Source organism: Bubalus kerabau, chromosome 11 (genome assembly GCF_029407905.1).
Source record: "Bubalus kerabau isolate K-KA32 ecotype Philippines breed swamp buffalo chromosome 11, PCC_UOA_SB_1v2, whole genome shotgun sequence".
In the NCBI taxonomy this organism is placed as follows: Eukaryota; Metazoa; Chordata; class Mammalia; order Artiodactyla; family Bovidae; genus Bubalus; species Bubalus kerabau.
In genome coordinates, this window is record NC_073634.1 from 71,481,769 (window position 1) to 71,498,048 (window position 16,280).

A 16,280-nucleotide genomic window follows, 5' to 3' on the forward strand; every position below is an offset into this window, starting at 1 on the left:
TTGGCTGTGATAGTTTAGGTAATGCTGGAGGAGAAATAGCCCATGACTGTCAGTGGCTTAAAATTAAAATGACTATTATAAACAGTGCTGCAATGAACATTGGGGTACATGTGTCTCTTTCAATTCTGGTTTCCTCAGTGTGTATGCCCAGCAGTGGGATTGCTGGATCATAAGGCAGTTCTATTTCCAGTTTTTTAAGGAATCTCCACACTGTTCTCCATAGTGGCTGTACTAGTTTGCATTCCCACCAACAGTGTAAGAGGGTTCCCTTTTCTCCACACCCTCTCCAGCATTTATTGCTTGTAGACTTTTGGATTGCAGCCATTCTGACTGGCATGAAATGGTACCTCATAGTGGTTTTGATTTGCATTTTTCTGATAATGAGTGATGTTGAGCATCTTTTCATGTGTTTGTTAGCCATCAGAAGCAACCTAGATGTCCATCAGCAGATGAATGGATAAGAAAGCTGTGGTACATATACACAATGGAGTATTACTCAGCTGTTAAAAAGAATACATTTGAATCAGTTCTAATGAGGTGGATGAAACTGGAGCCTATTATATAGAGTGAAGTAAGCCAGAAAGAAAAACACCAATACTGTATATTAACGCATATATATGGAATTTAGAAAGATGGTAACGATAACCCTGTATACGAGACAGCAAAAGAGACACTGATGTATAGAGCAGTCTTTTGGACTCTGTGGGAGAGGGAGAGGGTGGGAAGATTTGGGAGAATGGCATTGAAATATGTATAATATCATATATGAACCGAGTCGCCAGTCCAGATTTGATGCATGATACTGGATGGGGCTGGTGCACTGGGATGACCCAGAGGGATGGTATGGGGAGGGAGGAGGGAGGAGGGTTCAGGATGGGGAACACATGTATACCTGTGGCAGATTCATTTTGATATATTACAAAACCAATACAATATTGTAAAGTTAAATAAAAAAAAATTTAAAAAAATTAAAATGACTAGAGTTTGTATCTTGCTCATGCCACCTGTCCAGTACAGATTGGTAAGGGATTTTAGAGAGACCCAGGGACCTGGGCTCACCAAGGCTCCCACATGCAATCCTGGCCAGGCAAGAGAAGCAGAATGTGGCAAACTGCATGCTTGTTTCTGCCCAGAAGGGTCATGTTGCTAACCACCATAAGTTGGCAGCCAAAGCCTAACTTTAAAGGGATGGAAAGTTCGGTCCTTCCTGTGCCTAGAGGACCCAAGAACCACAGTGTGGGGAACACTAATTACCTCCACAGGGAGGTGGGGAGAGCAGCGTCCTTACTTCCTCCCGTTTCCCTCATGGCTCCAAATAGGATTACTGACATTTCCTATTACCATTTTTTTGTCCCTCCAAGCACTGAAAATTTCAACTTTAAAGATACTGATAAAATTTTTACTTGAAATGGCCTGTGGGAAACCAGCACAGTCCCCAGGGGCAAAATTCTCATCATGCTTTTCCTCAGATACATCAGTTTTTCTGAGTCTGTCATGATTTTGTGGGCTGGGAATGCTATGTGTTTATTTTTGTAGAAAAACCCCGTCTTCCTTGGATTAGAGAAGGGAGATGATGGGCCCGAGAGGCAGACCCCAGGAGGTTTGGGGTTCAGCTCAAGCCCCACCCTCACCCCCAGCTTTCTCTGACCGCCTCCCACCCTCCCGCACTATTGGAGGCCATTTTTGACTCTCATGAGCCCCCACTTTGCCTGCCCACCCTCATCCAGCACCTGTCATAGTTCCTCATTGTATTATCGATGTTTGTATAGATGTCTCACTTCCCCATCTAGGCTGTGAGCTCTTTGAGAACTGGAACTTGATTTGATCCACCTAGAACTGTCCCCCCCTGCACAGATGGCATGTATTCAGTATTTTTGAACGGCTCAATGGATGTCTGAGTCTCATCTTAGGGTCTTTTCTGCAGGAGATTTTCAGTGTCTTCTGAATGGAAAAATGGATGGATAGAGGCATGGATGGATGGGCAAATTAGAGAATAAGACTGAATCTGTACAGAGGCTGGTTAGCATCTCACAGGGAAAATAAGTCTGTTCCCCCAACGTGGCTCTGCTAATCAGCTAACACGTAAACAAACGTCTGCTCCTGGAACAGAGGAGACCAGTGGGAATGGGGTGATGCAGGGCAACCTCTCACCATTCTGCAAACTGAGGCCAGGCCCTGCTATGGCAGTAGTGTTCCCCGTACAAGACTGAGCGCTCAGGTGCCAGGGGCAGGTTTTCTGGGGGCGGGGCATAGGGTGTGGCTCTTCCTGTCTGAGCATTTCTGTGGTCCAGACTGAGTGTGGGGAACGGCAAGCCAGGCCAGTGGGGCCTCTAGGGCTTCCTGCCAGCAAGACTGCCATGACAAGGCTCTGCCCTCCACTTTAAATGTCCTCCAGGCTGAGGCAGGAGAGTTCCCCAAGCCCCCAGAGACTACAAGAGGTCAGTAGGTCCAGGCAACAGGGGCAGAGGGACAGCCCCAGAGAAAGTGATCCCCATCTGTCCCCTCATCTGTGGGGAGAAGGCTCAAACACCATTTCCTCTTTCTCAGGAGATGGGAGAAGTGTCAACACAGAATTCCCATGCCTCCCAGATCTCTCCGGGGTGGAGCCTTGAAGAAGGGAGGGCAGAGACACAGGGAAAGGAAGGGCAGGAAAGTGGCACATGTGTGTGTCCAAAGGTGGGGTGAGGGGACCAACAGACAGCCCTCTCCATCTAAAATAAAGACAGAAACCTCCCCTCACTCTTCTGTCCTTCCCATTCCTCTTCAGTTGAAATAAAGGCATAGAGCTGAGAAATGGTCCTCTGTTGGGCTTGGCAGCTGAATTAGAGGAGGCTGGACCTCTGTGCCTTGGTTTCCCTTTGGCCTTCATTTCATGAGAAAGAGAAATGTGTGGATGCAGAAGGAAGCCCAGGAGTTGGGGATCATCTTCCCTCCAGAGTGGCAGGGTTGTTCCACCGGGCAGCCTGGGTAGTCAGTGGGCCTGGAGAAGCACCAGGCCAACGGGACGCTACCTGTGGATGCTGGCTATGGGTGGCCCCGGTCCTCTGCCAGAGATGCCCGAGTTAACCCAACTCCTCTCCGTCAGCCTCCCATGGAATCATGCTCCATGGCCGAGCAGATACCAAAGGATAAATGTGCTATATTAACATGAATACTAATGACAAATGCACTGCAGTAGTAAGCACATAGTAGATACATAGAATATTTTCTATATAGTCTGAACATAGATACAAAATAACTTATACTTGTTTTCGTTTTCCATCACAGTAGGAGCATAGCGTACAAAGTGATTGGTTCAGTGGCCACAAAGCAAGCCAAGGGAGAGACTGTAAGGGCGGCTGTAGGGCATCAGGAATGGTGGGGATTTGCCAGACACTGCAGAGTCGTGGGTCCTGCAGAGACCACGGCCTCAGACCTCTTGAACTGGCCTTCTCGACAGTCAGCAGGAGGTCCCACTTGAGAAGAGTTGGAGGCTGCATTTGAGCCAGGATGATTCAGGCTGCGGGGTGGGAGGCGGAGCAGAGTCAGAGGCAAACAGCACCCAACAGGCCAGCTCACATTCCTGCTGCTGCTGTTGGGCTTCTGTGAGGTTGGGAACATGGGGCGAATCTCCAGAAGGCACGGTTTGCTTCTGTGCTGTGACAGATGGCCAGACTGATGGCCCACCAAGCGCTGGCTGGCCGCTCTCCCTTGCCAGCCTTCTCTGGGAGCCCGCGCGGGGACTGCGTGCTCAGCTAACTCCTCACAGTTTGTCATTAGCCGGAAACACAGGGATCCTGTCCATCATCACAGCAGAGGCCAGTCTGTGGCCCTAGCTCCATCACATGTGAGCTGTGTGACCTGGGAGGGTCACCTGAACTCTCCTGAGTCTCAGGCTCAAATGGGAGGGGCTAACACAGACTTCCTTGGAGCATGATTAAGGACAACTTGGAATAAGGTATATGAAGCGCCTGATGCAGCTCCTGGCACTCAGAAGGGGTGGATAAATGTGTCAAGTACAAGCATCCACACAGAGGCCAGGTGGGAAAAACAGGAATCTCACAAAATCTGTGGAATAAAACCACCACTGACTGGCTACGAGAGCAACGGATGACAGGACAATTTCTTTGCTTTCTTTCCTGCCAAGTTTTTCCTTTCTCTCTCTGGTTCTGGGATTCTTTGAAAGGAAATGCAAGCAAGTTTAAAGCCAGGTCTGCTGAGGCAGTCAGAGCCTCAGCATGGGAAAGAAGAGGGCTCACGGCTGTGGCTACGTCTCTTCAAGTCTGCGGCCTGGTTCCCTGAGGACACTTCCCCCTTCACTCCCCTCCCTGCGGAAGCCCCCTCCCCTCCCATCTCTTGGCCCCAGAGCAGATTTCATGTTAGCAAGTCAAAGAGGTGGGGATAAAGCATAGAAAAAAGTGGATTGTCTATTAAGTGAAAAGCCTTTTCCATCTGCTCTGGGTTCGGGGAATCTGGAGGTGGGTGGGCCATCTGTGGCCGAGTGAAAGGCCTCCACAGGAGAAGGTGGGTCTCTGGGCAGTGGGACCAGGGAGGGAAAGAGGGATGGAGACTGAGGCATGACTCCTGGGACTCGAGGTGCTTCTGTGTTTCAGCCACAGATACTTGGAGATGTATCCTGGAAACCTGGGGATCCTTGTTCCCTTATCTGCAGTGCCAGTCTCAACATCTGTGTGTGTGTGTATGTGTGTGTGTGTGTGTGTGTGTGATCGCCTCTCCCATCTCCTCTAACACCTGCCTGCTCTGGACCTCCCCCCCTTCCATCACTCGGTGGCCTTCCTTTTGGAGGGGGGTACAAGGTGGGCGGGCAGCTCGTTGGGCAGCTCATGCCCCTCCAGCTTGACCTTGATGAGGTGGTTGGCCAGTGCGAACTCCTCATCATCCAGCATGCCATCCTTGTCGATGTCGGCCAGCTTCCAGATCTTGCCCAGCACGCTATTGGGCAGCTTGGAGCGCACCATCTCCTTCTTGGCGTTGGCGCCCGTGATCTTGCCATCCACCGGTGACAGGGTGTAGAAGATCTCATCGTACATGGGCTTGTCCCTGGCTACCACCCACTCGGCATCATCAATGCCCTCCCCGGCCCCCTCCCCATAGCCATGCCCGAAGGGGCCATGGAGGGTGCCCTCGAATGCTCCACCCTTCACTATCTGGGCAGGCCGCTGGGTCTCCTCCTGGCGCACCAGCACCATGAGCTGGGCAATGTCATGAGCCAGCATGTCATCCACCACCTCCAGCAGCTTGCTTTTCAGGGGCTGGAATTTGCTAAAGTCCTGGGCTTGTAGCTGGTCCTGGGAAGAGAGAGAGAAAAAAGGTGAGGACAGAAGACAGTGGGCCCAGAAAAGATATGAGAGAAAGAGACAAAAGATATATTGACTCTTGGTGGATTTTTCAGGAGAGAGGCTATTGCAGGGGTTGGAGAAGAAAGATTTAACAACTGGTTTGATCTATTTGGGGCTTTCCTGATAGTTCAATTGGTAAAGAATCTGCCTGCAATGCAGGAGACCCCAGTTTGATTCCTGGGTTGGGAGGATCCGCTGGAGAAGGAATAGGCTACCCACTCCAGTATTCCTGGGCTTCCCTGGTGGCTCAGTTGGTAAAGAATCTGCCTGCAATTGAAGACCTGGTTCGATCCCTGGGTTGGGAAGATCCCCTGAAGAAGGGAAAGGCTACCCACTCCAGTATTCTGGCCTGGAGAATTCCATGGACTGTATAGTCCATGGGGTTGCAAAGAGTCGGACACGACTGAGCGACTTTCACTTTCACTTCATTTTGATCTGTTTGGATTCCTTTAGTGTTCTAGGGAGCAAATTACAGTCAGGCCTCCATATCTGAGGGCTCTGCTTTTGTGGATACTACATCATTTTATATTATAATGAACTTGAGCATCCATGGATTTTGGTATCTGTGGAGGGTCCTGGAACCAATCCCATGTGCATACCAAGGGGCAACAGTCATTAAATTTCTCAGTTCCTTTTGGCTATTGATTGAACAGTGAGTGGCTCTTGAATGCACCACCCCTCTGAGACTGAGTCATGTGGGTCTCTACTTCAATAAGGGTTACACTTGAAAACACACTCCACTACATGAGCTCATTCTCTTCCTCATGACCTTCTGAGAGTGGGAAATCACATTCTATCACCATTTAGGAAGGAAAAAGGGAGGTACAGGCAATGAGAAATAAATCACAGTAGAAGCCAAAGGTCATTCTCAAGCCAGTGGTTCTTAATCAGGATGCTTGAGGGACTATCTGGAGAGATTTTTCAATGATCAGCTTCTCCCTGAGGGTTCTGTCTCAGGAGGCAGGAGCAGGTAGGCAGGTTTTATAAAAGCTCCCCTTCTTGCCTTCCCATGACCACCACACTACATGGTAAAAGAAATGTGTTCTGCTTTGCATGTCTTTGCCATTTTTAAAGGTCCCAGGTCTCAAATATCCCCAGATTCTCCTTGGCCGCTATAATGACAAGATGAGAGCTTCCGGCTCCCACCCTGGCTCTGGCCACAGCAATCTCGGGACACTGGGAGGAGGCCAGTTTACAGGGGACAGTCTCAGGACAAGCACACTACAGAAAAATTTAGAAAACACCCATGGCTATATTTCAAGACCAAGTGTGAGCCTGGGCATCCTCACCTCCATTCCAGGGTGGGGCTGGGAGTGATGTGGAGGGTGGAGCAGACAAGCCCTTTCTCCTGCCCTTGGGCACAACCTCCCTGGCCCCTGCCCCTCCCAGCCTGTCCATGTCGAGGTGTGTTTTGTGGGCTCCCAACTAGGGGTCCCAGTGTCTTCCACAATGAGTACTCCCATCAGCCCACACATATGTCCCCACAGTACAGTTATTTATGTACTGAACCAGCATCCCTAACAGAACCTGACATCAGGTGGGCAAACAAGCGAGAAGGTGAAACCATCTGTGTTGCAAAAGAATTCCTCACATTAAAAAGTCATATGATCCCTTTCAAATGTCATCTTCCCCAAAGTTTGCTTACAGATCATTAAATTCTTAACAGAAAGAGAAAGTGAAAGTTGAAGCCCAAATTATGTGAAAACAATTCTGAAACAAGTGACTGGCTCGATGTGGATAGTTACAGGAACGAATGGATACACGAACAAATGCATACTCTGGACGTCTATGTTTTTCTTTCTTTTTCTTTTACTAGATAGGAAAGTAAAAATGCATACATTTGGGACTACACTGATGTTCTGAAACCCTCTAAGCAACAAGGGCAAAAACAATATTACTGCTACATCTGCTATTTTTCCTAATCCCCTAATTCTTGAAAACTTTTCCTTTTTAAATAATTACAGAATCATGGAAAGTTGCAAAAATTGTGCAGAGGTAGGTTCCTTGTGGTCATCTCCCTGCCTCCTCTACTGGTGAAATCTCACCTAACTTGCTATTGCATTTAAACAGTATAGTCTGTGCCAGGCCATGCTAACTGCCTTACAAACATTAATCTGATTTCTGCTCACAATATCCATATAAGGTGGTGCTTTTGTAGCCTCAACATGTAGACAAGAGACAGAAGGTCAGAGAGGATCCAGTTAGCAGGGTGTGGTAGGTTTTTGCTTAGACCTTGGACAGCTCCTGGGGTTTTTATTTGCAGCCTATGTGCTGCTACTGCTAAGTCGCTTCAGTCGTGTCCGACTCTGTGCAACCCCATAGACGGCAGCCCACCAGGCTCCCCCGTCTCTGGGATTCTCCAGGCAAGAACACTGGACTGGGTTGCCATTTCCTTCTCCAACGCATGAGCCTATGTAAACATTACTAAAACCACAGGCAGGTTAATTACATTTGTAAACCTCAGTTTGCTCACCTGTGAAAGGGGGATGAAATGCCTCCCCCAGAGGGTTGTTTTGGGGGACATAAGAAACTATGTGTGACCGACCCTGGCCCAAGAGAGGCGCCCATGGTGCACTCCAAAGATGACAAACTCCTGTGCAGACTTCTGCTTCTCGGTGGCGTATGTTCAAATCACTGCCAAGGCAGATCTCAGCAGTAAGCTTAGGCGATGAAGGGCCAAGAGACTGTTTGTCAGGTGACTCGTCCTGTCTCACATGATGTGGTGGGGATCCCAAACCGGTGGTGACCAGGACAGGGGAAGGTTATAAGCTGGAGGTATCAGAGCCCCCTCTAACACCGCTACCCACTGGGAGCATCAGGGCTCCATGTTTCTCCCAGGGCCCAGGTCTGGCACCTGTTGGGCCAGTGTCAGCCCAGCAGGAAGGGCAGACCCAGGGCTACCTGCCTGCCTGTTGATTCTGGGCTGAGTTTCTCCAGGACATCCAAGGGTGGTCTACTCCAAGCTTGAGCTGCTCAGCCAGCTCATCCCTTTCCTGGAGCCCCCATACACTGGTTACCTGCATCCTCTTCAGGTTGGGGAAGTCCCCAGGTGAGATCTGGTGCTCCCGCTCAATCTGGCCATAAATCTCAGCCAGATTGTTCACCAGCTCCTTCTTCTTGTTGTCCTTTCCGAACATGGAGGGCATCTCCTTCTTCAGAGAGCTGATGATGTAGGCGTGAACCTGAATAACAGGGGCAGGGAGAAGCCTTCAGATCAAGACCTCTAGTTCTTTCCTTTACCATCAAGATCAAGTTCTTTCCTTCCCTCCAGGGCACCTCTCACCCCATCTTTTCCCACAAATCCCTCCTCCTGCTCCTACTTCTGAAATAAGTTGTCTCCATCCTCTTTCTCTTCCATTGCTTACAGCGCTGAGCTGTTTCGCTAGATCTTGGGGAAAGGGGAGCTTGTGAGGAGGTTGAGGTCAAGGCAGTAACAGGGATGGTAATTCTGGTGATGATGTTGATGAGGAAGACGGTAACAACAGCTGACACGAACAGAGCACTTGTGAGGATGCCGGGCACTGTGATCAGGGCTTTCCCATCTTTATTCTATGTTGTCTTCTAACCCTTTCATTTCACAGATGTGGAAGCAGGCACAGAGCAGCTAAGGGCCTTGCTGAGGTTGGGATCACACTGTAAACTATGGAGTTGACTCCGACCTGGCCATCTGACGCCAGGGCATGTCATCCTAACCACCACACTACCCTGCCCCACCCCCTCCGAGTGCGCATGGCTGATGCTCACAGGCAGTGACTACCGGACATCCTCACACGGGCAGACAGTAGCTCAGGGCTGCAGGCAGTGGCCCTCTCCCCTTGCAGCTGACCGCATCCCCAAACCACCGGCCCCGCCCATGCTGGCCCTCTCCTGGAGGCAGCCTCACCTTGGCCAGCCTGGCTCTCTTGATGAGGTCATTCAGCTTGCGCAGGGCAGCGTTTCGGGGCAGGCTCTGGATGTCTCTGAACAGGTCCTGCTCCTCGGCCTCAAAGAGCTTCCGGTTGTCTGGGATGAGAAGCGGGTGGGACCAGAAGGAGCCGATGTAGACCCGGATCACCTCGGGCGTGTTGACGATCTTCCCCAGGGACCACATGAGGGCCCCGTACACCCGCATCAGCTGCTGCGTCTCGATCTGGTCGGCCTTGTTCAGCACCACTCGCATCTTGTCCTCGTGGTTCTTGAGGGCTTTGATGACTTCCGAGAACTCATCGGAGATGTCCAGCTTGTGGGCGTCAAAGAGCAGGATGATGCGGTCCACCCGCTCGGCGAACCACTCGAGGATGGCAGCGAAGTCGTACCCTGTGGCAGAGCAGAGTCAGGGGGAGGGGCCTTTGGGGTGAAGGGTAGGGATTTGGGGTGGGGCAGCGGTGCAGTGGAAATAACATGGTCTCAGGAGTCAGATCTGGGTTCAACTCTGGCTCCTCCATCTTTTCACTATTTGGCCTTGAGCCAGTTACCGACTGTCTCTGAGTCAGTTTCTCCATCTATAAATGGGCATACGAAAAGTATCTAGTTAATAGATTTTTAAGGACCAGAGATGCTCAGCTCACCTAGCAGCTAGAGAGGAAGCAGCTTCACCTCTCAGTCTCCTCTTCCATATAAAGGGCAATAGATGGGAATGTGAGGCTTTGCTCGAGGGCACACAGCCCAGGAGCAGCAGCGCAGGGATAAGGATGGAAGTGTTGGGCCTTCTGTCGCTCCCCACTGCCACACCGCTGGCAGGGCAGTAGGAGCCCTTCCTTAGGTTCTGGGTGGGCTCAAAGACCCTGGCTTCCAACATCACAGGGTTTTATAGGCAGAGACCTTGGGGTCCCACAGCTCTCTGGCACCATTGAGTGGGAGACTGAGCCAAAAGGAAAAAGCCAGAAGTTCCCGCCCTGTCTCACAGAGGAAGATTAGAGACCAGGGAGGGTCATCCGGCAACTGCCTTGCCATCGAGAGAGAGGCAAGCAGCCCTGCTTGTCTGTAACAAGGTCCTCAGCGTGAGTACAGCAGAATCCCCTGGAGAGACTGTTAGAGCCTCAGACTTCGATTCAGTTCACATCACGACCTCAATTCACCCCCACACCACCCTCTGAGGCAGGCACAGTCCCACTTTCCAGAGGAGAGACTCAGAGATGAGAGGAGAGTCAATTGCTGGTGTGTGTGTATGTGTGTGTGTGTTGGGGAGAGGGTGTTCAGGACTAGACCTGGCTACAGGGCCCTGGGCACCCTACACAGTCCTGCGGGCAGTGGTCCTGCACCTGTGAGCCCCCTGCCTCCTGCTCCCCTCCTTGTGCCCAGGCCGGACTCACAGCTCCACTGAGTCCCAAGGTCCCTGCCCGCCTGCTCCAGGGGGGCCTGCAGCCTGCACCCACTCCCTCCCCCATCCCTTCCAAGGGCTGGCTCTGGCTATATTTAATCTTCCTCAGCACAGCCAGGTGGAGGGCGGCTCTCACCTCAACTCCAGAAGGCAGTCCCTCAGAGCCATAGGCAGGAAAGTAGGCAGAGGGCTCAGAAAATCAAGGCAAACTGACTCCGGGCCCCAGTGCCCCAACAACCTGGAAAACAGGTCGCGACCTTGGTGCTGCGGTGCCTGGAACCAGCAAGCTTGCCCTCTGCCGTGGCTGGGGAGGGCAGTGGGGCTCAGTGGCCTCTGCCCTTCTGCTGAGGCCTGCTCCCAAATCTAGCTGGACAAGGTTTTGGCTGTGGTGGTGCCGGCTATGGGGAGGGCAGCTGCGAAGAGCAGACTGCCCCTTCCCTATGTCCCTCCCTCCTGTGTGGTAGATTTCAGCCCTCACTGCTCAGCACACCTCATGTGGCCACTGGTGGTAACTGCTCACCGTCAGCTGGGCAGTCAGAGCAGCTAGTCCTGGACACTTGACACGGCTCAAAGCAAGCCGCTGAGACTGCCCAGGGCTCAGGACCAGAACGCAGGTCTTCTGGCTCTAAGCCCAGCTCTCCAGCCACCCCTCCACGGGCTAGGGAGATCGAAGGGGCCAGCGAAGCTACAGAGAAGAGGCTCTCGGCCTCTGAGCCCTCGCCAGTCCACAATGACGGTAGCCTTGTACAAGGAGGCTCCGCTGCAAAGACCTGGAGGGAGTGGGGCAAATCCCAGAAGCCTGACTGGACCCCGCGTGGGGAGGGGCAAGAGAGGGAAGACACCGGGTCAGTGCTGCCAGAACAGGGCCGTGCCTATCCCTACGGCTGGGTCAGGTGCCCCTCAGGCAGGCGCCGGCCTCTCGGCTGACCCAGGGAACCATCAGGATGCATCGTCCCCCCGCTGCATGGGGAGCTGGCGGGGCAGGGCCTGCGCATCCTCCTCTGCTTCCCCGCTCTCAGCATGGTCCCCTGCACACAGTAGGTGCTCTATCAGCATGTGCTGCTCAGAACTGAAATGTGAGACCTGGTCTGCCTTTTACATCCCAGGGACAGTGAATAAGCCATCCCTGGGCCTCAGTTTCCTGGTCTCTAAATTGGAACCTGAAGGAAAGCTACACGGCTCAAAATAGCCTGGAGTTAAAACTCCCCTCCAGATCCTCCCCACCATTCTATACAGAAAAAAGAACTTTCTCCCCCGAAGAAAGGAATGGATATTAAGATTGATTATGTTCAGTTCCCAGCTAATCCCAGTCTCCGGCCGGTCTCAGGAATTCCTTGCGCCAGTTGCTGAAAGCTAACTAATCAAAAATAATCACGAGGAAAAACAGACCCCCTCAAAACGATGTATCTCTGCATCTATGTTTTCTATATATACCTACTCTCTTCTTGACTTAGCGCAGCAGCTCACTAATCTGACTGCTGCCCCTTCTCGCCTCATTAAAGGTGATCTGTTCCTATCAAGTGCCGGTCTCCTTCTTTTTCTGAACTTTGCCTTCTCTAGTTCCTATACCTTACAGAACCCACCACACCCTGCCAGAGGCTGGTTGTGAGGATCCAATCAACAACGAGGATGCAGGTGAGACTGCCTGTGACCCTGGCTGCTCCTATGGCTCTGCCCCTCTATGAGGCTTCTTTCAAGCCCGAGTTTCCATGACTTGGGTGTGCTCTGAAGGGGTCATCTGAGGAGCACTGGTCTGGACACGCCCACCTCTAGTTTCTGCTCAGCTATCAACTTGCTGTGTGTCTTGGGGCAAGAAGCCTTCCTTCTCTGGTCCTTGGTCTCTTTGCTTGTTAATCCCAGGGAAGGAAGGCTGGGGGCTGCTGTCTTAGATGTCCTGGCTGCCCATATGAAGGCTGCTCCTGCTTGAGGGCAGGCAGATGGCTTCTGGGAACCCTTTCTAGGATTTCAGAAGCACCAAGGCCTCCTCTTCATCCTTCCACTTTTGCAAATTCTGCTTGCTCTGGCAGGGCTGGCTATCAAATTACCAGCGGGGGGATGCTGAGAAAGCTTCCTCCCCCGGTGTGGCTGCGAGGAAATGAGAGTCAAGCAATGACTCTGCCAGCTGTCTCTGAAGCTCAGCCTCCCTGCTCCTGGCTATAGAGTCTCGCGGGCTCCAGGCTGGGTATCTAATTGGTTTTGTAGACTGAGATTATGCAGATCCAGGAAAGCACGGAGTAGACCTATTCAGGAAAGGGGAATGGGTTGCTCTCCCATTTAGTTTCTGTGTGGATTTAGGCAAGTCTGAACCTCAGTTTTTCAGCTGTAAAATGGGAATAAAAATGACTGACTGGTGAGGGATCAATGGTAGAACCATGGTTACAAGAGAGCCATGGGGAGGGCCCAGACTCAGTCTGGAGGCTCTGTCGGGACATCTGGGGTGGTGAGCCCCCTTTCCCTCGCTGGTCCTGGGAACGGCTCAGAGCCCCACAACAGAGCTCTCAAGTCCCTGCAGTAACCCAAAGGCTTATGAAATGTGGACTAGTGGGTGGTGGGAGATTCAAGCCCTGGAAGACTGGTGGTGAAGCTGGCAGTCCTGGAATTCCAGGTAGCAAGTTTGCCTCCTCTGGGAGAGCAGGTGAGCAGGCCCCTGGAGCAGAACCTGGGCAGCCTACAGGCCTGCCCCCCACCCCAGGCAGGCTCCAGGGCACTGGAAGGAAGAAAGCATTTCTAAGTAATTCCAGGCAGGAGGAAATCAATGAGACAAACAACAATAAGTGCAGCAACTCCTTAGTCATCAACCAGCTTCCTTCACAGCCCGAGAGGCAGTGCAAGGGTGCTGACAAGGCAGCACATTTCTTGGTATTTTCAGCCACACAGTCTCATCTGACTCTCATAACTCTCCATGTGCCAGAAGGTAAACAGGCAGACACATCTAACAGGGAAGGGAGAGGGAACAGAGAGGTGAAGGGGCTCGCCCCAGCTCACACAGCCAGGTGGTGGTAAACTTGGGGCTAGGACCCAGATCCTGACTCCCCTCTGTGTTCCCTTTTCGGCTCAGAGCCCCGCAAGGCTGGAGCTCTGGGTGCTGAGCTTATTTGAGGTGGGTACATAAAAGGTCCTGTTCCAGAATCTGTCAAGATTTAAAGACATCTTAGAGAAAGAGAAATTAGAAGGTATCAGCTTGCAAAGTGTGGGACCAGTTAAGATGACAGAGGCCACACTACATGCCTCCCAGAAGTCACCTTGAAAAGCGGCCCAACAGCCTTGTCCCAGGCCTCCCAGGCGGCCACAAGGTGTCCGTGCACCCTTTTGAAGGGACTCGGGACTCTGCTACTCCGCCCTGGCATGTGACAACCCTACATGTGTATGTATAGCATGTGGTCTGGGGGCCTGGAGGCCCCTAAGTGAGGGCGCCAGGAACAGGCCAGGGACGGGAGACTGAGGATCGGCCCTGACCCTCCGGGGTCTCCAGGGGAAAGCTGCAGAGGAGAGAGTGCCCCCTGGTCTGCAGATGACAGCGTGCCCCCATTCCTCTTCTCTGAGCTCCTCGTGGGCAGGCAGGCCATGCTAATGTGCTGAAAAGCTACTGGACAGGGAAGCAGGAGACCAGAGTTCCCATCCCGGCTGTGTGACCTGGGCAAGTGTTTTCCTGCTCTAGCCCTGCTGAGCTCACCTGCACAGGGCGGGGTCCACTGGAGTGATGTGTGCAGTGTACCGTGGGGTTGCTTTTCTAAGGTGGGGCCTGTGGGGGTTTCTAGCTGGGAGGCGGACAGGAAATGTGGTTCCCAAGTGTGAGGACACTCAGGCTTCCGGAGCCTTCCTCTTCCGCTGCATCCTTGCTTCTTCCCAGTAATGAGTCCCGGGCTGGACACATCCTGTCACTTCCAGCAACTGCCTCCCTGCCCCTCTCCCACCAACCCAAAGCATCTGCATCCAGAGACAAGTGTGGGCCGGGACTTCCCAGGTTCAGGTTCCCGGATGTCCCTGTTTCCACTCTCCCACAAGACACACAAGACACCCCCAGATCTGGGCAGAGGGGCCACATCCTGACCAAGGACCACACTTGGCCCAGCTCTGGCCTGGCGCCTGAGTGCTCCACCTGTGAAGTCTGAGGCCTGGGAGGGGCCTCTGGGAGAAGTGGCACACCAGGCCTTGGCCCAGAAGAAGCTCAGTGTAAATGTGATAATGATGCCTTGTTTCCCTGGTGAGACACAGCCTTGACCCTGGCATGAGGCTCAGTGAGTGGAACATGGCTGGATTTCAGGCTTGACTCACCGCCTCGGTCTGGTGTGTGCCTGCTGGGCTATCCAAGGACTATCCTGGCCCTGGGCTGCAGGAATGCAAGAAGCACCAAATCTGTGCTGTGGCCAAACCCAGAGTTCTGAGAGCCTAGGCTAAAGGCCACAGGAAGAGTGTTTGGTTCCGTGCACATAGCCTGTGTGCGTGCATGGGGGGATGTGTGGAGGGAGGCGTGATGTATATAGATAGAGGATTATATGTATATAGGTAAACACTGAACTACCGAATTCTATGGCTGATTGTGAAGGGTGGGGGGTGGTCTTCATACTAGAAACTTTCCTTATCTAGGGTGTCCCTGATATCTGAGGGTATCCAATCCCCATCCTCTATTTTCCTGGTCTCTGTGGAGTGCTGAGGTCAGCCCTGCTGCCCCAGGCTAATAATGCAGGACTGGCAGCTCAGCTCTCAGCTCTTGTTTTTATCCCAGGCTACTTTGCCAGCAGCTGCATTTATAGTCTAGGCTCAGGAGGGCAGAGATCAAACAGCTCTGCAGAGACACACACGGGGCTATCACTTCTCCCAGAAGTGGGGCGAGACCTGGTGGCAGTTGGCATGGGGTGGGAAGGAGATAGGAAGGGCAGGCAGGAAAACTGAGCCCCCAGTTTACTGTAGAGAAGCCACTGAGGTCCAAAGATAAAGTCAGGAGAAAGAGGAATAGGAAAAGAACAGAATGGAACAGAAGCTGAGGAAGGCAGGCATCTCTAGAAGCAGGGTTGCCATGTACAGTTGCACAGGGAGTGCACTGCACAACTGCAAGGAAGGCCATTGTATTGATAGATTGCCCTGGCGCTGTTTAATAGGGAGGCCCTGGGTGTCATAAAAACAAAAGAAGGGAGCTCACTGTGATCCAGTTCCAGAGCTGATGTCCAAGTTTGCATTACTGTCTGTGGACAACACGAGGTCAAGTGATTACCCTTTGTTACTCACAGGGACATTAAGACGCAGGGGAAAATGTGACCTACTGAGACCCACAGGTTCTAAAACCCAATGCTCTAAACTCCCAGTCCAGTGCCCTTGGAAACCCAAAGGCTGGAATCTTCTCTGGACCCCCGATCAGGCTGTACTTGTAGGAACGTAGCCACCCAATGCTTGGGGAGTTCAAGGGGAGAACTTTGTCTTCTCTCTTCCATGAGGAAACACAGGCTGTCTGTGTAAATCCCCTTTAGGCCTAAACTCAGGAGGACCTAGAGAAAGACTTAAGGGGTGATGGTAGGGACTGGTCAGGAGGAAGGGAATAATTAGGGAAACAAATAGAAGCATACAGCTGTCCAAGCTGCCCCCTGCACCCCACTATGGGGCCCTGAACAGAGTGCTTCCAAAGGGCAGGTAGACCAGAGGGAGGG

At 52.2% G+C, this 16,280-nt stretch overlaps 1 protein-coding gene across 1 annotated transcript in view; it reads right to left on the minus strand.

Moving 5' to 3' along the window:
• Window positions 1-3,157: 3,157 nt before the first annotated feature.
• EHD3 (EH domain containing 3) overlaps window positions 3,158-16,280 on the minus strand; it is a 29,469-nt gene continuing 16,346 nt past the window's right edge. Inside the window, exons 4-6 of the mRNA XM_055539135.1 lie at window positions 9,223-9,635; window positions 8,357-8,521; window positions 3,158-5,288 (exon numbers count right to left, since the gene is read on the minus strand). Coding sequence (XP_055395110.1) covers window positions 4,761-5,288; window positions 8,357-8,521; window positions 9,223-9,635 — 1,106 coding nt within the window. The 3' untranslated portion in view covers window positions 3,158-4,760. The remainder of the gene's footprint in view (window positions 5,289-8,356; window positions 8,522-9,222; window positions 9,636-16,280) is intronic.